Genomic DNA, 25,875 nt, shown 5'->3' with positions numbered 1-25,875 from the left:
GTTTCCAGTCCAGCACTGCATCCATTCTGACTGATTCTTTTGAAGGAGGGGGATACGATTTTCTCTGACCGATCACTAGGGACCCACGTATCCGTCTGAAGTCCACACTGATTGTAACCATGCCAATGTACTGGCTTTGTTGGGGTTTTAAGAGTGGAGCAAAACAAAGTAAAAACAATGGCATCAGTAGGGCTGCCCCCTAATAGTTGACCAAACGTTAGTCGACCAGAAAGGTCATTAGTTGGCAAGATTTCATTGGTCGCTTAGTTGAAGAAAAAAACAAAACAAATGTGAAACTCTATTAGGAGGTGAGCTTTGTCAAAATAAATCAAAACCTATATGACTGAACCATGTGGGAATTTCATTTGAAAGGACAGACACAGGAAGTGGCCGGGCTCAGCAGTCAGACAGGAGTCAGGTTACAAACCACTCACAGCCGACAGATATCTTTCCCTTCTTACGTAAAGATTCAGTCAGATAAATATGGAAAAGTTGATCATGTTAGTGCAGGGCTACCCAGAGCTTTGCTTAGGAACCTCGAATGCAACCTGTCGCCGTGGTCTTGAAAGCTGGCACAAAAAAGGCAAAAGAGTTGCACCCTGCGCCCGACCTCACATTTTCCAGGTGGTTAAAGACGCGACGTGTACGACCCCTAATCTCCTGGCTGGTACCTGTGGTTATTTCACAGGCTAGTTAATAACATGTCGGGCATGAAATCCAAAGTGTGGGATCATTTTGAGAAGGTGAAGGACGAACCCAAGGTGATATGTAAACTCATCTTCACTGGTCGACTACAAGCATGACGTATCATCTGAAACATGGAAGTAGCTACATGCCCATTAGCCGCTAATCATTACTGCTTTGCTGACAGCATCATTAACAGGCGGGTCGCTCAGTGTGTGACGTGCACTTGTAGATAAAATATAGGCCTATATACTATAGTGCTTGCCACTGTTGTAACTACTCGTCGCATTGCTTGACAACTGCTTGACAAGGGCATCAGTTTGGCTAATCATTAGTCCCACTGCAGTGCTCGTTGGTGCGGGGTTTTTTTTTCGACTACAAAAAAACACTAGTGCATGTCACATTGTCAGGCCAATCAGTCAGCTTGGTGGAGTGGGCCGATTCAAAGGTCTGGACCCAGGCCAGAAAGTAGACTCTAACAAAATGCTAAATTTGAATGGTTGGATGGACAGAGGAGGGAAAAATATGCAAAGACCTGTGACTCTGCACTGAAACCTGACGTGATGTCCCCATTATAACTTAAAGTGACCATAAAGAGAACAGTGGGCAGCGATTATCCCAGACGAGAACAGACTTGGCCCGGCCTGGTCCGATCAGTCTTGATGCCAAAATCATAACTATAATCTGCCCAACAATCACAATTGCTAGTAATCACAGTCTCTCAGTTGCTACAACAGCGATTCTACACAACAGTGTTGTGTTTTAAAGCCTTCAGTGTGCAAAGTGATTCTAACAGGATACTACCTTGTAATGATTCTAAAGCCGTAACGGTGCCATTAGTCAACAGAGCGCTGCTATAGCAACAGGATCAACACCATTTAAATATAGGCTGTCACTTCTACTTCTCCGCTGTTGTTTGTTTCTCCTGTCTCTATTTAAAGAGCATCACCACAACTGAACATTAAGTTAATTCTCTGCAGCACTATGTAAGATAAAGTAATATCAACACAGGAGTAGCATTTCATGTCTGGACCACCGACTGAATTTCCCTGTCTCTCTGAAATATCAAAGACAGCATCTACACACAGAGCTGTATTCTCTGTTGCTGATAGAACACGGGCTAAGATTGAAAAGGTGAGGGGCGGACCTTGTTGTGAAGGCAATGTGACACTGCTGCCTTGTACCGTCGGTGGTGATGATAAGGCACGGGAGGTGAACAAAAAGCAGTGACAAGAGACAGAGATTGTGTGTACGTGTGAGATAGCGAGTGTGAGAGCGAGTGTGAAAATGATAAAGAGCGAGAGCCCCAAAAGAGAAGCTGGGGGGAGAAAAAAAATCACTAAGTGAGAATGGGAGAGGAGAGAGGAGAAGCACCAGTGTTAGCAGATGTCTAACAAGAAAACAAGGGTTGGAAAACCTGAGGGGTGACACTGGACTGAGGCGCTGTGTGCAGGTACCAACCTCTTGGGAAAGGTGAACTTGATTGCATTCTGAATGAAGCCGTAGCAGCAAGGACTGATGACAAAGGCGGCTCCTGCCTGAATGCAGTGCTCCATCACCATGTCTGTTGCGACTCCACATGCATGGAGAGCAACCTGCAGTAGACAGACAAAGAAAACAAACACAAAAACAGTAAATTCTAAGCTTTCTTGAAAACCTTCTTTGTCCAACAGCAAGAGGAAAAGTGAGAGCACTTCAGAGCATACACTCAATCCCATTGATTACTTCATAATGGCTGCTGCTATTAAATACATCTATGCTCTCAGAGGTGCAGACCCGGGGAGCTAGAGCAAACAAAATGTATTAGTGCTTTAGGAGCGGAGGCACGAATGCTTCAGGATCCCCATTGAGTGGGTAAACTGTGCATGGTGATGAACACCTAGCTGTGCATTAGTAATGGTGTGGTTATATATTGGATGGCGGAAAGGGACTAAAAGACCCAATATTATAGCCTGTCTGCATTACCACCTGCAAAAAATACATTATAGCTCCTCAAAGGCAAGTACAGCGGTAAAACGGACGATTTCCTCTCACGCATACATTAGCTATATCCCCTGTTAATGGCCAACATTAAATGCATCACCAACAACCTGATGAGACAATAACTAGTCACCGTCACTGAAATTTACCCTGTCAAACTTAAGCCACCACCTCAAACTTCTTTTCTTGCCTTCCAAGAAGTTGTCACTTGGCGTCTGGGAGTCTGAATCGGCTGCATGTTGCCTTGACAGCAGTGCCACAGAGCAGAAGTTCAGACTCGGTCAGGGGAAGGCTGAGCCAAGATTGGCAGCGGCTACAAAAGATTAAAGAAGATACAGACACTTAAAGATGGCCAAACCCACTCATAAAGTCACCGAAATGTCTGGGCGGGGGTTCGTTTCTCAGAGGCACTTGAGCTCTCCCTGGAAGTGGAACAGCTGCAGCAAAACCCGTCAGCTCACAAGTACACAAGAAACAAAAGGTGTATATTGACAACCTAGAAACTTTTTCATGCACAATTTTACTGCCTGTCCTATGAAATAAGTCTTCTCATCTGTGTCCAGAGCTCACTAAGTTTGGTCTCTGGGTTCAAACAAACACAAGAAATATGTGCTCTAGATAAAGGATCAGCACTCGGTGAATAACTTCCTAAGCCCTATGATAAGCTATTATGGCAAGGCTTAACTATACACACCAATGAGCAGAGATAACTAACACGTCTTTGGGGTCATCACGTGGGAACCTCCTTTCACCAGTGTTTTGTCTAGTTGGTCCCACGACACCTCCAGGAGGCTACACAGTGATCTCTGGCATCCCAGAGACACTCCTAATGCCAGCTCTGACTGCTCCCCACACCGACCCAACAACCTCCTTGACCTTACTTACACATGGCTTTCTCAGTCCAAACAGCACTTCAACAAACCCAGGCTCCGTTTATGCGAGCTCCAGGTAGTGACCGTGCCGAAACTACCTTTCCTAGCACATTCACTATACCTTATCTCACATGCTACATATCATAACTCCAATATAAGCTAAAGTTAATGGAGATAGATGGATATTTATCATCAAAAAAATCATTTATTCCACTTTAGAAAAATGTTCACTGATTTACACACAAAATTCCACAAGAGACTCTGCACATGAAAGAATACGCAGAAACTGAAAAGTGGGGAATTAACATCAATTACCAACATGGCCTTGCATCTATTTGACACCTAATTTTCGGTCCTGAATTTATTCAAGGCATTAGGGAAAAGCCCAGCTTATATTCTTTCTTGTCTCAGACTGCTGATTAGGAGGAGGAGCCCCTATCAGAGATTGCATGATGTTACATCCCCCACATCTAAGGCAAAAAATAATTAACAAAGTAACACCATCACTCTTACCCAGCTACTTAATGTTGTACATTAGTCATGCTGCAGTAAATCCTAATTACATTTTATAACCTTTAGCCTTAATTTAACACAAACACAAGCCGTTCAACCAAAGGAAATGCACACAACTAAAATAAAACACATTCTGACATGTTTTGATAATTAATTATGCATTTCCAATTCCTGATTTGGAAAGCATCATTGCTTTATAAATAGCTATGATTTTCTTTTGTCCTTGTTTGTCTGAACAATATTGATGAAGCAACACCCCGGCCCAATGTTACGTGAGATACTAATTAAAAAGGGATAATGGAGAGGGAAAATATATGCAAGGCTGATTTAAAACCATCCGACAGACATACAGTATTTCATACATGCCCTGCTAAGCACATTCCTGCACAAACATTTCACTGGAAGAAGAAATCATAAATCAATGTGCAACAACTAGAAGAACCAAGGGCCATTTATAAAACTGCATTTTTTGTTAATCTTTCTTTTGGGGGAAAGGAGAAGCTTTTTCTTTCTGTACCATCCTCTCAATAATCACATCACAGAAATAATGAGGCTTCATTATTCACCCTTATTCCAGTAATTAGAGTACATCCCTCTCCTGTCCTGTTTGGCCCAATTTGGCAAGAGTGGTATACTGCTGCAGAAGGGTGTGACGCAACACTTTTTTAAAAGCTTTGGTGTCTGTTCAGTTCATTAAGATATCACACTTAATAATACTGTAGAAATTCAAGTGAAAGAGGAAAAGGTCTGGTTCCTCATCAGTAGGAATTTCATATCAGCAGAGCCTCAACAGTAGTTGGGGGATGAAGCCTCAACGAAGGAAAATAACAAGTGTATAATAATGGAGAGCACACCAGACAATGGAAATTGGGGAGTTTTTAACAACTAATATTACAGCTTTTTGCTATTGGAAGAGTTGTGTAAGCCCTATGTGCATAAGCACGTTAAAAGCCATCCAGGGACGACAGAGAGCTCGCTATGGACTATACAATGACAGTATGTCAGTGGTTCTCAAATAGTGTGTGTGATTTTGTGATAACCACACATTCTTATTGCAATATTCAACTGGACTTGTACAAAAAGTTATGAATGAATTTTTAATTGACTGTATCAGTATGTTGTGTGCACCCATTTCCTAATAAAGAGGCAAACTCTAGCTAAAAAAATGTAATTTAATTTAATTTAAAGAACCTATTTGTCGCCGTTTGTACATGGGAATCACAAGAGTGTGACACATCAAAAGCCCTGATTGGCAACCAGTGTGAGGGATGGGAACATTTAAAAGGAGAAAGCCATGAGAGGAAAAATTGATCGCTTAATTATAGGGAGCAAATTACAACAAAGCACCAGTGAAGACGACCTACCACTGAAAGAAAAGAGAAAAAAAAAACAGTAGACAGTATCACAAAAGCTACCGGTCTTATTTTTTCCTGTTGTTATTGTCTTATATTGTGATAAGAGTGCAGAGATATAAATACAGGTGTGCCTTGAGAATTTGGCTTGAAACAGTTTGAAAAACGGGGCATCGGTGGCTTGGTGGATAGAGCAGGCACCCCATGTACAAGGCTGTTGCCACAGCGGGGAGTTCGACTCCGGCTTGTTTCCCTTTGCTGCATGTCACTCTCTCTCTCCCTCTCCCCCTTTCACGCTGAACTGTCCTATCAATTAAAGGGATAGTGCACCCAAAAATGAAAATTCAGCCATGTTCTACTCACCCATATGCCGAGGGAGGCTCAGGTCAAGTTTTAGAGTCCTAACATCACTTGCGGAGATCCCAGTGGAGAGGGGGTAGCAGCACAACTCCACCTAATGGAGGCTTACGGTGCCCCAGACTCAAACATCCAAAAACACATAATTGAAACCACAAAATATCTCCGTAAAAACAGAGTTCAAATGACGTTTTTTCCAAACAGCTTTTTATGTCGGGGCTTCAGGACACTTGGATCACGATGGACGAGCAGTATGGAGATATTTTGTGGTTTCAATTATGTGTTTTTGGACGTTTGAATCTGGGGCGCCGTAAGCCTCCATTAGGTGGAGTTGTGTTGCTACTCACTCTCCCCTGGGATCTCCGCAGGTGTCGTGAGGACTCTAAAACTTCACCTGAGCCTCCCTTGGCATATGGGGATAATGGCTGAATTTTCATTTTTGGGTGCAAAAATGCCCCAAAAAACATATCTTGGAAAAAAAAAGTTTGAAAACCACTGCTGTATGTCGTGGCTGTACAGCATCATTTATTTCCTAAGTCTGTTTCCATTGCACTTGGTCCCATTTTCCTTTAATCAATACAGCAACTTTTCCATCTCCTCCAAGCATAAAAACTTAATTGCGATAGTTCAAGATAAATTTTTTTCCACTCAGGTTTTTTTATTTATGCACAAATTGAAAGTGCACATAAAAAGAGGTGACTGGACACACACCTAATGTTTAGAGTCTCTGGTATGCGTGCCTTGTGTTGTTTTCCTCTAAGAGGTGGATGCAATGTTGCATTTGACTGGCAATAGCAGACTCAATCTTTAAGTCTTAAAATAAGAACCAAGAAAACTTCGAACCCTTAAATAGCACCAGCTGATAAAGCCTTATTGAAATTGATCACATGCATAGGGCTTAAAGTAATAACGGCCAGTACATTTTCCTTCACACAAGCATAAAAGACGTCTACTGGAACAATCAATTGCAAACAATCAGACCCTTGAGCAAAACCAATAATGGACCTGGATGCAGTAAAATCCAAATCAACTTCAAGCTCCACAACTTCTCCTGCCTTTAAGGTGTGTTGGCTCAATGGTATCTGACAGGGAGAAGGAATAAAAATAAATACACTGTGTGCAGAGGTTAGTTCTGATGCTGGTCTAACACCTGGGATGTGCAACTGCAGACAGGAAGAGCCGAGACTGACTAAGAATAGGGACACCTCAACTTAATTAGCCTGATTAAATGAGCGTGCCTAAAAATGGGACCATGCATTATACATAACAGAATTAAAATCAGTGTGATGGCTGGCTCCTTCAGGTGGAAATATCTGTATCATGCAGGAGGACTCTCAGCCAAAGCAACAGCTGAGGCTGCGTAGATGTTGAGGTAGGAATCTCAAGCAGTGCAGAGACGGACCAACTTGAGCACCTGTTTCATACATAAATCTTAACATCCATTCAAAAGCCGTATGTGTGTGTGTGTGTGTGTGTGTGTGTGTGTGTGCGTGTAAACTCTCTGACTAGGCTACGAAAAACACCCACATATTGTCGAGAAGAATAATCTGTGCTGTTTGTTTCTTGCCAAGTGGAACGGGTCTCAGTGGAGTGACGATGCTGGAACAATAGTTCCTAATTACAGCAGGTACATATATATATATATATATATATATATATATATATATATATATATGTGTATATATATATATATATATATGTATATATATATATATATATATATATATATATATATATACATACACACACACATATACACATATATATATATATATATATTTTCCTATTTGTCCCAGAGAGAGTTTAAGCAAGGACTACGAGAACAGCTGGCTTTTCTCAAACTGGGCTGTGACACAGAGCGGGAAGATGGATCTCCCCAACATGTTTGGGGGAAGACACTGACCTGAGACACATAAATAACAACAACGATCAAGAGTGATGACGATGAAGATTCCACGGCAGAGCAAAATGTCGCCTGTGTGAAAACAGAAACTCAGTCTTCATAAGGTGAGAGGACCATTTTTAAAAAAAAAAAAAAAAATCCCAAAGACCTGTTTTTATGTGACACAGCCAGATTCAAGCAGCCAATAAACTACCACAGTTAAGGACCTATTTGCTCTAAATTGATAGTAATTATCATTTCGAGAAGTCAAGAGCTGTGCAGATGAAGGTGGGTGTTTTAAAAAGGGCTAGCAAGGGTTTCAACTTGCAGCTGGAGAGTGCTGCCCGATGCTGAATTTTAGATTGTTTCAGCCCCATTAAGTGTAGAGATTGAAGACAGTAAAATATTTATTCTGTTGTCGCAGGTAGCTGTGCAGAACTAAACACATTTACTAAGCCGGATCTTTAAGCTTAACAAACACAAATGGGCAGTGCTGCAGTCTTGGCAGATATGTCGGTGTAAAAAATGTGTGTGATGAATTGAGTAAAAGGGTGACACGGCCAAGTTAACTACATAAAACATGAAATGGCTGGCAACCATTTTTTACCTTCCAAAGAATGCACTTTCCTTTCCAAAGATGACTCCTAAGCCTTTAATAAGAGCGTAAGTTTTAACATCTTGGCCAAATGTTTGTTGAAAGCGAACCCAAAGGACAGCAGGTTTTTCAAAGCAGACAAGAACAAACAGAGATGGGCCTCACTGAACGGATCCTCTCACCCTGACATTACCTTTGTCCTTCATTTTCTGGGTAAAACTGCCTTTTGGCTTTCCAATAAGCAGAGAGGGGGACAGTGACATACACTGCTTGACTGAAGTGCAGAGCACTAAAAGGGTTCTGATTAAAAGCTCCACTTCAGGAAATGAAAAGCCATCTTAGCTGCACTGACAAAAATAATTGCACACTGGCATTTTCAGTTTCTGGAAAAAGATGAGGGAATGACACGTCTCTCCATGTGATGTGTGGCTGAGCTTCCCCCCAAAAATAAATAACTAATATAAGGCAAAAAAACCAATGTTCAGACACCTCGCCGTAAAGTGGCGATCGTGGCAGACTAGGAAGAAGCACGTTGTTTATGCAGTGTTAATCAAAGGTGTTTATTTCTCTGTTTCAATACATCATTAGAAATAAGAAACACCATGTTACTGGCTCAATTATCACTATGAACATTTAAGAGAAAAGGTAATATCTCACATAATGAAAGCTGAATGATGGCAACTGTTTGGCAACAGCAATGCTTTCAAACATCATGCCAACTTCTTACATAAAAAGTATTAAAGGGCCAGTGTGTAAAATGGGTTGAAAACCATTGAAAACAGTGACATCAGTGGTCAAATTCTAGATTGCAGGGCTCACTCACTCACCCCTCCCGTCGGGTAAATGACGGTGGCCTCGTAGGGACAAAAAGCCTTGCGCAGACACAAGTTTTTTCAGGAGTAGGTCTATCTAGCAACGAGGTGAATGTTTATTTAGTAATCTAAGCCATGTTACGATATTGTAATGAATCCCTCATGCACAGGAGACCGTTTATTTGAGCACTCCAAAAACTCCGGTAACACTCCAGGGGGTAAAAGACTCCGTCCCAAACTCTGACTCTTCTAGCATAACACACACACTCCATACACACACTCGTTTACAATACCGAGTGGGGACCCCCTCCCCTCTCTGCTCCACCAATCTCCAGACCCAGAGCCATACCTGTTGAGCCGGAGCATACAGATGAGGAACTTGGATGCTGAGCGGGCGGTTGCACAGAATGGGATTCGGTGCTACTGCTACCATCGCTGGGGAGATATATCATCAGGAGGAAAAGTGCCACAGAGAGTGCATCACAAGGAGTGAAGTTGCGTCTTTTTTTCCTCGCAGATGACCGTTCAGGTTCATTCTCTCTTGTTGCGTGGTAAGTGTGGTCCATTCGCAAACTTTATAACTAAAAAAACTTTTCACTACTCTCTATCGACGAACTACGAACACTCTCTGCTGTTGGTCTTCGTTGGTTCATTCATTATCTCTGGCTGGCTGGATTGTCCGCTCGGTCTGCCTTACATACATGGCGGCACAAGATGGCGACCTCTCTAAAGCAAGGCCCTTGCTATATATATATATATATATATATATATATATATATATATATATATATATATATAAAAGCATAATTATAAGGCTACGAAAACCAAACGAATTTTATTTTATAGCGATTATACACTTATATAAACATATTAATGGGTAGAATATTCAGATTCAGATTTGACAATAAACCATGCCAAATATTACACACTGGCCCTTTAAAGCAATATGGAGCTGGATGATTACTCTGCTGATACGTCTGTTACAGAATTTTAATAAACTAAAACACACTAGTCCATACCTTGGTAGCTTTGTCACCTTCTACCTATGCCAAGCCTCAATGCCTATGTGCAGTTTCACATAGATTGACCACGTCAGTGAGTAGAAAAACGTAGGACAGACAGAATGACTGACTGACAGTTTCCGTGATTATGTACAGCATACCATACCATGACTTAGTCATACCAAAAATTAGAAAAAAAACAACAACATTGGGCCACAGGGGGAGCCACAGCGATCAGTCACATTTTAGCCATTTTTAAGCATTTTTCTGTTGTTATAGCGCCACCCAGTTGCTAATCAGAGTTAAATTTCTCCAGTCACCTTGAGGCGTCCTGTTCTACATATTTACCAAGTTTAGTAAAAATCGACATGGCGGTTAGGCCTAGATAAGAAATTAGCTCTCTAGCGCCCCCATTTTGTTTGATGGGGTCAATAATGGAGGGGTCCCCTCAGATTATGTGTGGTCATATGCCTACAAAGTTGCGTGGTGATCGGTGAAACCCTTGAGATGTTATACACCTTTATGTGATGAGCCACGCCCTCCACAATATTCATTGCCTTATAGAAGCTCAGTTTTAGTAAGTTTTCCAACCTTTGCCAAGAGGGAACTTTAGATATTGGTCCCTAGATTATGTTCAATGAGTTTCATGCAGATCGGTCAAACTTCCTAGGAAGAGATCGATTTTGAAGTGTTTTTCAAAAAATTCAAAATGGCGGAAAATCTATATAACCGGAAGTTATGGGTTCTCGAGGCAAATTTGTTCCTCATGAGGAGAGGCATCTCTGTGCAAAGTTTCATGTCTCTACAACATAGATAGATATGCCCATTCAAAGTTTGCAATTTCAATTGGCTGCTATAGCGCCCCCCTTTGGCCAATGGATGTAATATTGCTTCATTCGCATCCTCCCATGACCCTCTACCACTGTGCCAAATTTCACATGGATTGACCAAGTCAGTGAGGAGAAAAACGTGGAACAGACACACAGACAGAGTTTTCGTCATTATATAGTAAGATCAGTGTCATGAAATTGCTGATGTAAACACATCATCGTTGACGTCCACTATGACAGTGGGGCCACAGTAGTTTGATTCTTTATGTTTCAGTGGATGAAAAAGATTTTGCCTCGGAAGCTTCAGAGTTTTCACACTAAAGGTCACTGCTAATTACATTGTCTTTGTGTCAAACAATTGTTTCACTTGTCTGTTAGAGAGCTATTGTGTAATTGTGAAAAGCAATTTCATTTCCTCAAAAAAAAAAAAATCAAATGTGGAAATTGAAAATTGGATTTTGATTACAGCTTAACAACGCAAATTACATAGAAACAAAGGAAATTAGATCAGTGCTACAGTGTCTGCTTTTTTATACTAGCGAGTGCCTGCTCTAAAGGTGCCTATTGGCAACAGACGGATTGCTTAGCGTCCGCAAGGCACAGCGGGATGGGCGAGCCCCCGTCCACAGAGCTGCCACTATCGATAGTCCACTATTGAGTTTCACTAAAAATAGATTCAAACAAAAGGAGCAATGGGGGGAGACAGGACAGGTGTGTGTCTAGACTATTGAGCTATTTTTTTACTGCCAGAATATTTAATATGAATTCTGAATCCATACAGTCACTACATTTTGTGTGGCAAACATCACTATCCCTGCCCCTTCACTATCATGCAGGCACCTGAAACACACACACACACACACACACACACACACACACACACACACACACACTCAGTATAACCAACTTGGCAACTTTCTCATTAGACTTTTCAGACCCCTTCGCCAACTTACTGCTCAGGGTAAACTCAGTCAGCAGCTTCTCTGGCAACAGCAGAGAGTCTCTCCCTCTGTCTCCTCTCTTGCCATGTGTATGCAGGCAGCAGTGACTTACTGTGGTTACCTTGCAGCTTTCTCGAGAGCTGCTCATTCAAATAGCTTCACACTCAATATTGTGCTTCCTTAGGTCTGCCACAATCAGCATTCAATCTGAAAGTTACATAGCTGATACCTGAAGTTTGCTATGATTTATTTTTTAATTATTATTTTTAATTTAATTCTGTATTTGTCAATCCACATAAACCCTGGCAACTTACAGCTGAAATACAGCTTCCGCAATCCCTCTTTTAACACAACACACACATGCAATTAACAGGGATAGTGCAGGGTCGGCCATGTTATGGCACCCCTGACACACTCTGGGGGTTTGGTGCCTTGCTCCAGGGCACCTCTCCAGCTGCTAGTCCATACTCTACAATTGGTCCGTACACCACATGGACTGCCTCTGCAACATGTTCAGCATCTCTGATCTCTCTTTCTTCATCTGCTCCTGAATATACTGTAGCAAGCGCAGAGCGGTAATAGGGGTCCCCTCTTAATATACTGCACAGTGTGCGCATAATACATTACTAATAAATATGTCCCTTAGATCTCAAGATCTCGAATGTCACACTGCACTTCCTTTGGTCTTCAGCAATACACACACCCACACACACACATACATATCTATGTATGTAAATACAGACAGACAGACAGTCTCTCCTTACATAGATTGCAAAGGCATAAGCACATAGTTCAGTACAGATAATACTGGGATTATTCATTAATTTTATTTCCAGAGACAAACATATTGCAAAGGCACAATCTCTGAGATAGTGTTATTTGCTATGCTCACCCCAATGTGAAATGGCCCGGTGAAGTAGTCCAAATTGGCCTGAATGAAGCCAATGTTTTTCAGCCCGAGCTCAGCGCTCCGACTCTGAGCCCTGACCAAGGACTCCTCTTTGTTCTCTATGAGGATGACCTTGAACAGAAGCAGAATAAAATCACACAGCTGCATGTGATTGCTATTTTTGAGATGACATGGAATGAGCAGTATTACGGTTTGTAAGTGCGAGAAAACAAAATCAATAAAAGCTCTTAAAATTAACAATAAACTCAGACTTTAATCAGAACAGAGGGCCTAAAAACATTATGTGACCAGTTTTCAAAAAAAATCACACAGTACAGCAATATAGGGGTGCATTTAATGGTTAATAATAATCATTTCATCATTATCTGTTGATACCTTGGTATTCTTTGTTTCCTTTAATGTCAAAAATAATGATAATTGCCTGTTAAGAATGACCAGAGTCTAAAGTCAAGTCTTCAAAATGTTCATTTAATCTAAGCACACACACAAAAAAAATTGATTAGACACACACATCTGCACAAATACACACGTTACCTGGCAATCTGGAATTGTGTGAGCCAGAACAATCCCCACATGGCCCTGAGAGACAGCACAAAGAAAGAGAGAAAGAAAAAAAAAATGCACAATAGGAAAGCAGCATGCATCAAAGGGGGCATCAATGGAGTTATGATTAGTGCTGCCCTTTCCAACCAAGTATTGACCCTTTAGCCATGCAGCGCTACCGCACTGAGCATGCATTTTCATGAGTGTAATTACCAGTCTGTCTGTGTGCGCCGGCCAACAACAAAAGTCATTTGAAGAGGCAAGAAAAAACACGAAGGCATATGAGGACTAGATCTTTTCAGCTGGCTGCTAATGGAGCAGCCGTCTAACGCAGCCATCAGGTGCAGTGATAAATATACATGCATGGCCTGGACTGATGGATGAACACACGCACCGTTCCGCTGCAGAAGTCCACAACGGTGTGTCCTGGCCTGGCTAGCTCTGTAACCATAGCAACCAAGTTATTCAGCTGTTGCCTCTTCCTGACTGCACGGATATTTGACATTTTCCCTGTAAGAGAGCACAAGTGGAGAGCAACAGGTTTTTCCAGGCAATTAATCTGAAAACTCAATTAAAAGGGGGAAAACAAAAACTCTGCCAGAGGAAAGAACTATCAAACATAAATGGAATTCCGTCTTGATTATGAAAAATCTATTTTGTAGCTTGGTTGGTTCCAGTCAATGAGCAACAATGAGACATCAGAATACTTGTTAAAGATCGCACTACACATTTTTCATTACTCTAATGTCTTCTTTTCTTTTGCCGTCAGTGAAAAAACCGTCCCCTCCCCACTACTGCTCAAATTTTTGATTTACAACCAGTCATTTCAGGTAATGGTTATAGCACACAGATGAAAAGGCCTCCACTCTCTCATCAGCATGTTTCCAGCCAATTGCCAACTAGGGAGAGCAAACAATCTTTCAACATAATCAAAAGCAAGCCTCAGAGCCAAAAAGTGTCCTTCTTGTTTGTGGCAAAACTTCCTGCTGCTGTGCGAGCAGTATGTACCCCATTAACTCAAAGCACATTTCAGGCTCCTGCATCTTCATCACCCGTCTGCTAGCACGCCACATCGCCAGTGAGCCGTTGACGCACCGTGCCGACGCCATCTCCGGCCCATCAATCTAGAGTGATGAGTGTTTCATTTACCCCACAGTCGCACCCTTATATCCACACAGCCAAGATATCAGAAAAAATATTATTCCTACAAGTTCCTGCTCACGCTGCTTTGTATATGACAACTGGGGAGGGGCGGGAGCGAGAGAGACTTTTCATTCCGCTGACAAGAATAGGAAATTTCACAGTGTCATTATTCAGGCTCTCATGCTGGCTGTTATTGAGCTGATCCCAGCTGTAGGGAGAGCACAATGAAGAAAGTGAGGGATGAATTTAAATACAGGAAAACAGCAGGAAGGTAATTGACAAGACTCTCTCCGTTTGGATGAGTAATTCACACGGGTGCAGACACTTCTATGTATCCATGACTCCAGTGGGGCTTCAGTATGGAGGCCTTTTGATGCATCTGAACACATTCAGATTTTAATTGCAAATTGCTTTACAGAGTGGGCAGAAACAGAAGGGGGAATCGAAGTTGTGCGGCTTAGTGCGGAAAATGGAATAACCAAACAAAGTAGCAGCAGTACAGATCATCCATTTAGGACACAAACCTCTGATGTGATATAGAACAATCTGCATTGACTGATTCTTTTTTTTGGGTTGCTTGGTGACAGTGGAAACAAGCTGTAAACACAACACTGACATATGATTATCTGATAAAGCTGATGCGACAAACAAATGTATAAAGTTGGCTATTTACACATTTAACAGATGTGGAGCAATATTAAAACATGGCCTATAATGATGCTTCTAAAACTTCCATGATGGTGCAGTGCCAGCCAAATGTTGAAACTGTTGGTGTGCCTTCTGCCCTGCCTTAATATGAAATCTTATATACTGATATATGTGCAGGCTGTCTGTCTCAGAAAATGGTATCATTGAGGCCTTGGCCGACCCTGAGCTGAGCTCAGTCAGGTTTTCATCAAGACTGGCTCTCCAGCTTGTTTGTGGGTGCAGTTTATTGAATTTTGTCTTTTAATATGAATATGCAGAATGTAGTGTGGGGTTTCTATTGTCTTTTCATATATATTGTATTTATTATATTGTATTTTTATACGTAAATGATTGTCTGCTCTGTGTCCTTAATAAAGTCATTATTATTATCACTATTTTTAGCATTCATTTGAGTCATTTTTCTTAGTTCACTCTACTTTTAGCTCTGTTTTAGCCTCCACCAACTCCTGAGACAAATATCTGTTCTTTATTTGCTATTTACTCTGCACAATTTTCTTTAAAAAATGTACTGACTCATACATGAGTAATCCTTCTCAATCACCACTTATGACCCACTAGAAGTACATAGCTGTGTATTTTTCTGCAGAGACTCAGCCCTCTGCCTGTATTTTCTTCTTTTCCTCTTATTTATTGTGTCCAGGACATATGTAGGCGTGTAGCCCCCAGCCTATGACAGCATGCAGGTGAAGTCGGGACTGTTTTGACCAGGCTTTCAGCGCCAGCAACAGAGGCTGTGCTAGCTCGGACCTCTGGGTTTGCTGCTAAATTCTTTGCGTTGAGGTGATATTTCAGGCTTTTAGTTCTCCAATGGTACGAAAATTCCTCACTGCAGAAATCGCAGAGAACGGTGCTCCTATCAACAGTTCCATCTGGGCGTATTCAAAATGTAAATGTTCCATTCACAGGGCCAAGCAACATCATTTTGTCTGCCTCCATCATGTGACAAAGCCACTGTGGCCTTCAATGACGCAACGAGTCAAACGGCACCACGGAAAGCAATTAATCAGCGTTTTTTGAAAGCGGTATTTTTTTCTGTGATTAATTGACCAAAATTAATGGGTTATTTTGACAGCCCTAGTTTACACACACTAACCAAAACTTCCTGCACCTTTACCTTTAACAGTTTGTCATTTGGTATTGGGCAGTCAACACCAGTTCAACCATTAGAGCATTTTTGCTGAAGACATCTGCCTTCTGTGGCTGAAAACTGTGAGAGCGGTGAGAGTCAACCAAATCAGTAACGTTGTGGGCCTGATAATTAAAGCAATGGGCTACAAGACTCTATCAAGATTCACAGATCTTAACGGAACCTACAGAGTCCATTGATAATTACATATGGACTCATCACTACCAGCTACCTCTTCATGTGATTCATTATTAACATAAAAATATTGATTATAATAGTGCTGCATGGTATACCGGTACTAAAATAGTACCACAGTACTAGAGTATTCCAAACGGTACTATACTGCATTTGGAAAATACCGGTACTTTGAAATTGATTCAATTTATTCATTTAGTTAATTTATTTTACTCATTTATGCACGCGAATGCCTTTCTTGTTCCTATTGGAGCACAGATTGCACAAGTGGTGTGTATGACAACACCTGTATCAACACTCGCAGCTGGCACATGTGAAAAAAGACAAGAGAAAGTCTGCCTCGCAAAGGGAGACAACACGAGACAACACAAACTTGGTGGGACATTTGAGTTACCAAACCGTGACGTCCGCACCGAGGTACTTACCGAACCATGATTTTTTTGGTACCGTTACACGCCTACTATTTATTGTTCTAAAGGTTTGTATCCAAAAGGACTTTTCCTTAGCAAGAAGTACCGAAAAGTATCGAAATTCATATTGGTATCGGTACCGAAACAAAGATTTTGGTATCGTGACAACACTAGATAATAGGTTGATGGTTTTGCCCAGAAACAAATCTAGGAAAAGCCTTTAACTTACAGGGTTTTGTCAAACTGTTTCTGTAAACTTTGATTTGTTGTTGGTTTTGCTGTAAGAGTGCAAATCCTGTTTTAAGCTTCAAAGGCAAGCAGTACTCCGAGGCCACACAATAGGTCTAAGGTGTTTACAGAAGGTTGCATAAGAATAGGCACTGCCTCAAAGTTGTTAATATTTGCTGAGCGCTGAGAAACAAGGGACTGAGGTCAGTTACACAAGTCAGACCAAAACAAAACTGAAGTGCAAAAGGTGTATACAGTGTTCTTTGTTTTAAAAAATGTATTAATTGATTTTATAGCATGTGTGTGAGTGTGTGATTGACTCTGAGCATTTCTACTCAGACAAGACTTTGTTTTGATGAAAGGTCACCACACAGCTTAAGGTCAAACCCATCAGCTACGTAGGACTGAGTGGGTGGCAGCAGAAGAGCTAACTATATTTTCTGATGTGGTTTCAGGAAAAAGAGTAATACTGAGAGGTCTGAAAAGTTCACGCTCTGGGTTGCCGTAATTGCAGCGAATTCACTCAATTTGAGACGAACATCATAAAGTAATGCATCAAGCAGTGTAGAGGTCAAAAAGCCGAATGATGTATAAAGGAAAACTAGGTTCACCGCCTCGCGGTTGTATGTATGTTGCAGTCCACATCCATGTCTTTCCAGACTGTAAGAATGTAAAAAAATGTATAAGGTGTATTTTCTGTGAAATGTCATCGATATATTGATATGTAAGATTTCAGTGAATAATTTCCAGGGACAAACATGCAGTCTTTAATTAGAGACTACTTTTACAGTCCAGTCCAGTACAGTACAGAGGACTGATAGAGAGCGTCGTCACACGGTGCTGCGACAATCACCTGAAGCTCAATATCAGCAAAACCAATAAGCTTGTGGCGGACAACGAGAGGAAGAGGACAGAACATAAGATTGTAGCCATGACAGTAGACAATGCCTCAAATATTAATGCTGCTGCAAAGAAGCTCAACCCAGCAGCACAGAATAGCTATATAATCAGCACAGTTTCAAGGCGGACCCCCAAGATAAGTGACACCAATTCAGTATCCGAGCAAATGTCTCTCCTTCTGTTCCTGAGTTCTGGCTTTGAATAAGGCCAGGAAAGTGTTTCTGCAGAACATCATGATGTCACAGTGGATGTTTGCGCCAGAGGTAATGAAATTCCTGAGACACTGCATTCAGGAGGTATAGACGTGAGGTCACAGTGACCTTTGACCACCATAAGATATTATCAGTTATCCTTGAGTCCAAGTGGACGTTTCTACCAACTTGGGAGACAATTACTAAGGTGTTCCTGAATAATCACAGTCAAGACGATGGGATGGACAGACAACCCAAAAACATGATGCCAAATGCCATAACAGCAGTAGAAACGCATTGCAGAGAATACTGAACAGTTCCTTATAGGCTTTATGACACAAATAAAATGGAGCTCATTTTATCATGTCTAAAAATGTTCTTGAATTTCCAACAGTTAACCAATAAAACAAAGTGGATTTTCCAGCAATATAACTCACCTTTAATTTTATAGCAGGGAAAGGAGACATAAACAGTCTCATTTATTCTGTTTATTTTTCTTTTATTCGAAGGAATGCTTGGAATTGGTAAGAAAGGGTAGGGGGGATCAATATCTTAATTAAAGATACAAATGGTTATAGCTTTAACTTTTATAGGTTTAACTGATGACAGCAATCCCCCTAGAGATTTTCTACCTCTCCAATTTCAACCTGCAACCTCATTCCAGGTTTAATGTAGCCCTCTCTCTTTCTGCATTAACGCAGCTCAAAGTGTGAATGAACTGATTGGCTGTTAAATATTTAACATTTAACTAACATGTTGATCTTCACTGGCTTTCATTTGTGCAATCGCTGAAAATAATGCTCAGTATACAGTATAAGTACCAGTGAAAGGTATGAGTATTTTTTGATAAATACTGAATCCGGGAAATTCTGGGCTATGTCACATTTTTTTCAAGCACTAAGAGATGAGTCATCTGGATGCTGGTACCTGAGAACTTGCCTTATTCAACTCTCAATTTCTTCTGCTGTATGAGATATATTTCGTTCCAGACTAGATATATCCCTTGACCCTGCCCCTTGCCGAACAGGCGGTGGACCCCGGTAATGAGCCCACAAGGTAATTCTCCTACATGGCTTCTTGGCTATGGGGTCACTCAGACACATCTCTTAAACATGTACCTCCCCCCGAGTCTCCATAAGACTTCATCATCATTTGTCTCTCAGACATAATGCTGATAATGGATAAACGTGTGAAACCCTAGATGTTGTACAATGATGAGGCTTCTGAATGTTAAGTATTTTTTGGTTATTTCTAAAATTTCCACACATATGGTTATGGCATGGTTCAGGTTAGACAACAAAAAGTCTTTGGTTATGGCAAATTAAGTAAAAGTTAGGTCACTAAAACTTACAATGAAGATGTTAGAAGAAATGCTAATATGCTGACATTTAACAGGGCTGTTACTCACCATACTCACCATCTTAGTTCAGCTCGTTAGCATGTTAAAGTAGAAACACTTAACACCAGCATTTCAAGTATTATAACTGTTGTTGGTACTGTCAGAAAGACAACAGGATTGCTTTCTGTTTTCCTCAGAGCCCAGCAACTACCACAGTTTGTACAAGTACTTTGGCTGTTCCAGCATCTGCCTTTTTTTCAAATACTGGGGATAGTAACTGCAAAGAATTTACAGTGATACTCTTTGGTAACTGGGGATAGAGACTGATAGCTACTGGGGAAAACAAAAGTGCTGTCCTCTTCCCGTTTTAATTGAGCAATGATTCTTGCGCTTCCTCTGTGTCATAAAATCAAGTTTTCATTTTTGCTGGAGACTGTTCCCAGTGGCAGACAGAATTGCATACTGAAAGCAAGGCTTATAGGGAACCAATCTAGATGCAGATAGTGTCATTATTCAATGGGTAATACATTGTGCAGTTTACATGAACCTCATAATTTTGAGTCAAAGCAAAAAATCAAAAACTATTTTGTACTTTAACATTTGTTAATTAGCACTAAACACAAAGTACAGTTAGTGTTGTAGTCAAGACCACCTAAATCGAGATCAAGTCATGACCAGTACCAGTGTATCAAGACCAAGACAAGACCAAGTCTTTGAGAAGTTGAGACCAGATCAATGCGAGTCCATAAAATGCTGAAATATGAAAACCATACGCATTCCTTAAAACTGATGTGAAAGATCCACATTCCCATAAAAACACCAGCAGAAAACAAATGAAGATTCCTCTTCATTCACCTCATTTTTTCCCATACTACATATATATGTGTGTGTGTGTGTGTATCTACATGTGTACCACAAGAAATGTCAAAGGGTGTTTCAGAAGTGAAATTATATGTGGAAATTTTCCTTGTTTTCTATGAGCAACCAAATACAAACACTAAGAAGCTGCAGTCAACTTAACCATCTTATTCAACACTCCTTTTTGTGAAATTTAGTGATACTAGTCCATACCCATTGAGTGCACAGTTCACGTACAGTTTCACATGGTGTGTGTTTGGGATCTAGGTCATAGGAAATTGCAGATTAAATAGTCGACTGTACCCATTAAGAAGAGCAATGTATTCAGACAGAGTTTTTGTGAACTTGACAGTACGATTGCAGCCACAGCGATCAGTCGCATTTTAGAGTTTAGTTGCCAATTAGAGTTAAATTTCTCCAGTCACCTTGAGGCGTCCTGTTCTACATATCTACCAAGTTTAGTAAAAATCAATATGGCGGTTAGGCCTAGATAAGAAATTAGCTCTCTAGCGCCCCCATTTTGTTTGATGGGGTCAATAATGGAGGGGTCCCCTCAGATTATGTGTGGTCATATGCCTACAAAGTTGCGTGGTGATCGGTGAAACCCTTGAGATATTATACACCTTTATGTGATGAGCCACGCCCTCCGCAATATTCATTGCCTTATAGAAGCTCAGTTTTAGTAAGTTTTCCAACTTTTGCCAAGAGGGAACTTTAGATATTGGTCCCTAGATTATGTTCACTGAGTTTCATGCAGATCGGTCAAACTTCCTAGGAAGAGATCGATTTGAAGTGTTTTTCAAAAGACTCAAAATGGCGGAAAATCTATATAATCGGAAGTTATGGGTTCTCAAGGCAAATTTGTTCCTCACAAGGCATCTTGTGCAAAGTTTCATGTCTCTACGACATACGGGGCATGAGATATGCCCATTCAAAGTTTGCAATTCCAATCAGTTGCTATAGCGCCCCCCTTTGGCCAATTGATGTAATATTGCTTCATTCGCATCCTCCCATGACCCTCTACCACTGTGCCAAATTTCACATGGATTGACCAAGTCAATGAGGAGAAAAATGTGGAACAGACACACAGACAGACGGACAGACACAGACACAGACACACAGACACACACACACACACACGGAGTTTCCGTCATTATATAGTAAGAAGATGCCCACAGGTGTGGTCTTGACCGGTCCTGAAATAGAATCCTGAGTCCTCTTTCTCTGAAGCCGAGACAAGATCCAGTAAAAACACAGTCAAGTCTGAGGCTGATTGAGACCTTAAAAAAGTGGTCTTGAGACCAGTCTCAACACCTAGGCCTCTAGTTTCACAGACCGGGCGAGGCGGAGGCGCAGCACACCTGCGCTTCGCCAACTGGGTGTGACCAGGTGGATTTTGCAAGTTTGGCACACTGTGCGCCTGGCGCAGCTACTCCTCTTTCCCACCTCTGTCCCTCCTACCGGCGCAAGTCGAAAAGAGGGAGGAGAGAAGGCGTAGAGTGGGTTTTACACACATCACACCAATCAAATGAGCACCTCTCCTCGCCCTTAAATGCGCCGCGCGAAGGCGTAATGAGAGTTTACTCAATTCACCATGGCAGAAGAGAGCAGCAGCGTCAGACGGCCAAACTTCTCCCAGGAGGAAACTGATGTTTTGGTCCGGGAGGTCCAAGCTCGCAGTGTCCGAATATACAGAACTGCGAGCAGACCTCCACGGGCTGATGATGCAAAGGTAGCCTGGGAGGAGGTCACCACAACTGTAAATCAATGTTGCGTTTCTCTCGTGCGCGCGCGCTCTCTTTCTCTCTCGCAGTCTCACTGTTTCTTTTCTTTTGACTTTTCTAAGATGACAGATGCTGAATATATATTCCCTATCTGATGCTGTTGCTGTTTGTGGTTGGCTGAGAGGGATGTGAACTCATTAGTTTGCAGCTGTGTTAATCAAATCAGGTTGGGTTTCCATTACGCGTGCCAAACGTGCCAAACAGTGCCAATCCCCTTTGATCTGACATCAGATGTGATGGGACAGTCGATATAGAGATACATTTATGTGCTGATTGCAGATAGTTGCATTGAATAGTGGTTTTTGTGGCTATTTATTGCATCGTTAATGTGCCTGATATTGTGGAAACCTGCCTGTGAGGTTTTGGTGACGTGTGTGCACTGTCCACCGGTCAGCCAAACTTCCCCTACACCGGCTGCGCTCTGCCTGCGCTGACAGTAGACCTGGTTTCAGCTGGCGAGCTTTTAGCGAACCTTCGGTGAAGCCTTTTGGCACGAAACTGTCACTGCGCCAAGCTGGATATGTCAACACCTCACCCTGCTGCACCGCCACACCCATCTCAGCGCACCTCGGTCTGCCAAACTACCAAACCGAGCGCGCCTCGGGTTGCACTGCTCAAAACTAGCTCTGTGCAGGGTTCGCCACCCTGCGCCACCCTGCGCCGGGCTGGGAAACTAGAGCCCCAAGACTTATCTCGACTACTACAACACTGAGTACAGCTGAAGGTGATGGGAACATCATTACTTTTGCAGGTATTTGGTCAAACCAAATTATCAAATGCTGAAATTTTGACCTCATAAAGATACTAAATGAAAGGTCAGGAGATCATAGTTCTTACAAATCATCCCAAAAGGTTAAATGAATGTCTGTACCAATGTTTTATGGCAATTCATTTAACAACTGTTGAGATATGTGATTCAAATCCACAAATGTGAACCTCATGGTGGCACTACAGAAAAAAATCAGGGGATCATTAAGGTCTCGGGGACTTACCCCCTAGAAACTATAAATGTTTTTACAAATGTCTGTGCCAGTACATCTAGTGGTTTACTAGGAATTTACCTAAAAGCCAAAAATGTCACCCTGCTGGGGCACTGCAGGAACATCCATCAGTTGCTTGTAGAAGACTGTGTGTATGTGAGCCTTTTCTGTAGCTCTCTGCAAGTATCGCCCGGCCCCCTTAAGTATGAAATAAATTTGATGCAGCTGTAATGTCTCTCCATCACTGTTATCAACGTCCCAGTATTAGTCTCCAGAGCAGGGAGAGTATAGTATAATATACCAATGCAGGACATAAGGCCAGGCATTCTGATTGAAGGATGGTCTCCCTTTCCAATAAGCAAAATCACTACGTGATGCCAAAGATGCCAGCTTAAGAATAAGCTATGAAGTGACATCTACTATTAGCCTCAATGACAACAAATACGACCACAGAATCTGAATGAGGCTCAGGAGACGAAAATATAACGGAACAGTTCTGACAAGGAAACCTCAGAAGTTTGATCCCAGCCCAAACTCACAAGACAAAAACAATCACAGACCATGTAATTCACAGAGAGCTGAAAAGGAGAGAGGGCTATCTGCACGGTGATTTTCTCATGCATCCCAACTAGATCTACTGTCTTCAAGCCACTTAAAACAGACGCGGTAATCACAAGTGTGACAGAAACTGCCTGCAACTGTCATCTAGCCGAGCCCAAATGAACCACGAGCAGGAAGAGTTGTTGACAGGTGGACGTTAGCTCAACTCTCCTCCACTGTCATTACCCACATCACACTATACGTGTAAGACTGAGGATGAGCTCCAATGGTTTAGCAATTAGTCTGGCATTGTACTTTTTTTAGCATTAAGCCAAGTATACATATAAAAGTGCTAATAAAAACATGCACAAATAACCATAGAAAGGGGTGACCGTCGAGAAATCAAGTCAAGCTATACGCCTGAGATGAGTTACAGGAAATGGAAGATTATAAAAAGATGGATCCAAAGACTCTTTCAAAACTGAAACTTGGCATCATGGATTATAATCCTCTGTTTGTATTAGACAAACAATTACAGTGGAACACACTGGCAAAGAAAATACAGTGTTTGGCCAACCTTACTGAATAGCACAATCTTAGTTTATAAGCAAAGCAAAACCAATAAATCCACCAACGTGTAAAGATTATTTTACTTGTGTCCAATCCAAACATCAATGCAAATTCAACATTTTCCCAGAACAGTTTTTTTTGTTTTGTTTTGTTTGAAGATACTCATCTCTGACCAAAATCCTGAGAACAAGGGAAAACAAGGGACAAAGGAAACTGCACTGGGAACAAGTGGGATTATCTCATCCAACTGCTCCCAGTTTTTAGGCGTCAAAAGCCTAAAGTTAAACTAATATTTTTTTGCACTGTACATAAGGACATGCACTTAGGCACAGACTGTTGGTTTTTGTCTGCATATCAATTTTCATGCAATATAATTACAATATTCTGTGGATTTTTCGTTTTGCCTGCAGCAGCAAGACATTTATTTCCATATTGGCCAGCCACAATTCAAGCGTTCCTTTGCAGTTTAAAATGTAATTATTTCCTTGTTCCAGCTTATGTTTCCTTGACCTCCTCTGCTGACATGTTATATTGGTTGGAATCTGACGGGGCGCGGGTGTTTTTTCCTGAAAGACTTTTGTGTTTAACCTCCTTCCACAGGCTGATGTGAGCTGAAAGCAAAATATTCTGATGTTGGCGGTGTTTATGAACGGGGGCACGGACACCATCCCACCCCGGATAACTGCTGGCACAAAGCCAGCGATGACAGAACCAGCAAGAGTCTTGGTATCCGAGAGACAAGGTTTCTGTTTTTCCAGCAGGTTGACTCTGCTTTGACATCTCCCAAAGCTCAGTGAGGAGAAAACATGCTGTGGCTGCGTCATCAGGGGAGACTGAGGATCCATTAGCCTGTGTGTCCTCTACTGCTAAAAGGTGCCTACCTCTGCTGCTGCTGGCAGCGAGCCCTGAGATCTCCCTTTTTCCCCTGATGCTGCAGAACTGCCCTGAGCCTTATCAAGCAGGTCCATCACACAGATTAGAATGTAAACACATTGCGGTGGCACAGAACGCCTCTGCTTGGGCTCTGCAGGATCTGACAGCTAACATCTCTCAGAGGATATGCTGGTTTGAAGAGCGAACATAAGGAGGGCTGCTCTAAGATTCAACTTCAGATCAATTTATGACTTCAATATTTTGGATTTGAATCATTTCGATTTCATGTTTGTTTTGAGAAATGATTGCTAACAATACTAACTGGCACACTGGCCAAAATATAGGAAATATTGCTTTCTGAAAATTACATTTGAAAGAGTCAGGGCAGAATTATATTTGAGGACAACTTAGTGTATGCGTTCACAGTACAGTACATTAGTATAGTACATTGCAAACAGTAACAGTACATGTCCTCTTTACACAGAGAAGGTAGCAGCTCTTGTGTTACAGTGTGAGCATGAGGGGTGTGCTACATCATCTCGTTCACAATAATACCCGTATACATTTTTAATATCATGTCAATAATTCATATCGTGATAAGTTGATATTTCAACTTGTTGACATATTGACGTCATACTGTTACCCTCGGCAACAGCAAGCATGGCTGAAAGCAAATTATTACATGTTTTATGAACAGCCCCGGACTTCTCAGTCTCTTTTAGCGACTTACCGCTCAGAGGGAACTCAGTCAGCGGCTC

General features: G+C 41.6%; 1 protein-coding gene across 1 annotated transcript in view; it reads right to left on the bottom strand.

Moving 5' to 3' along the window:
• The window catches only part of gstcd (glutathione S-transferase, C-terminal domain containing), an 87,080-nt gene that overhangs the window by 17,081 nt on the left and 44,124 nt on the right, over positions 1-25,875 (bottom strand). The window contains exons 6-9 of the mRNA XM_033625198.2: positions 13,667-13,782; positions 13,264-13,308; positions 12,712-12,840; positions 2,146-2,279 (exon numbers count right to left, since the gene is read on the bottom strand). Coding sequence (XP_033481089.2) covers positions 2,146-2,279; positions 12,712-12,840; positions 13,264-13,308; positions 13,667-13,782 — 424 coding nt within the window. The remainder of the gene's footprint in view (positions 1-2,145; positions 2,280-12,711; positions 12,841-13,263; positions 13,309-13,666; positions 13,783-25,875) is intronic.

Source organism: Epinephelus lanceolatus, chromosome 3 (genome assembly GCF_041903045.1).
Source record: "Epinephelus lanceolatus isolate andai-2023 chromosome 3, ASM4190304v1, whole genome shotgun sequence".
Classification (NCBI taxonomy): domain Eukaryota; kingdom Metazoa; phylum Chordata; class Actinopteri; order Perciformes; family Serranidae; genus Epinephelus; species Epinephelus lanceolatus.
The sequence above is the reverse complement of the archived record's forward strand: the minus strand, read 5'-3'. Positions and strand labels throughout refer to the sequence as shown.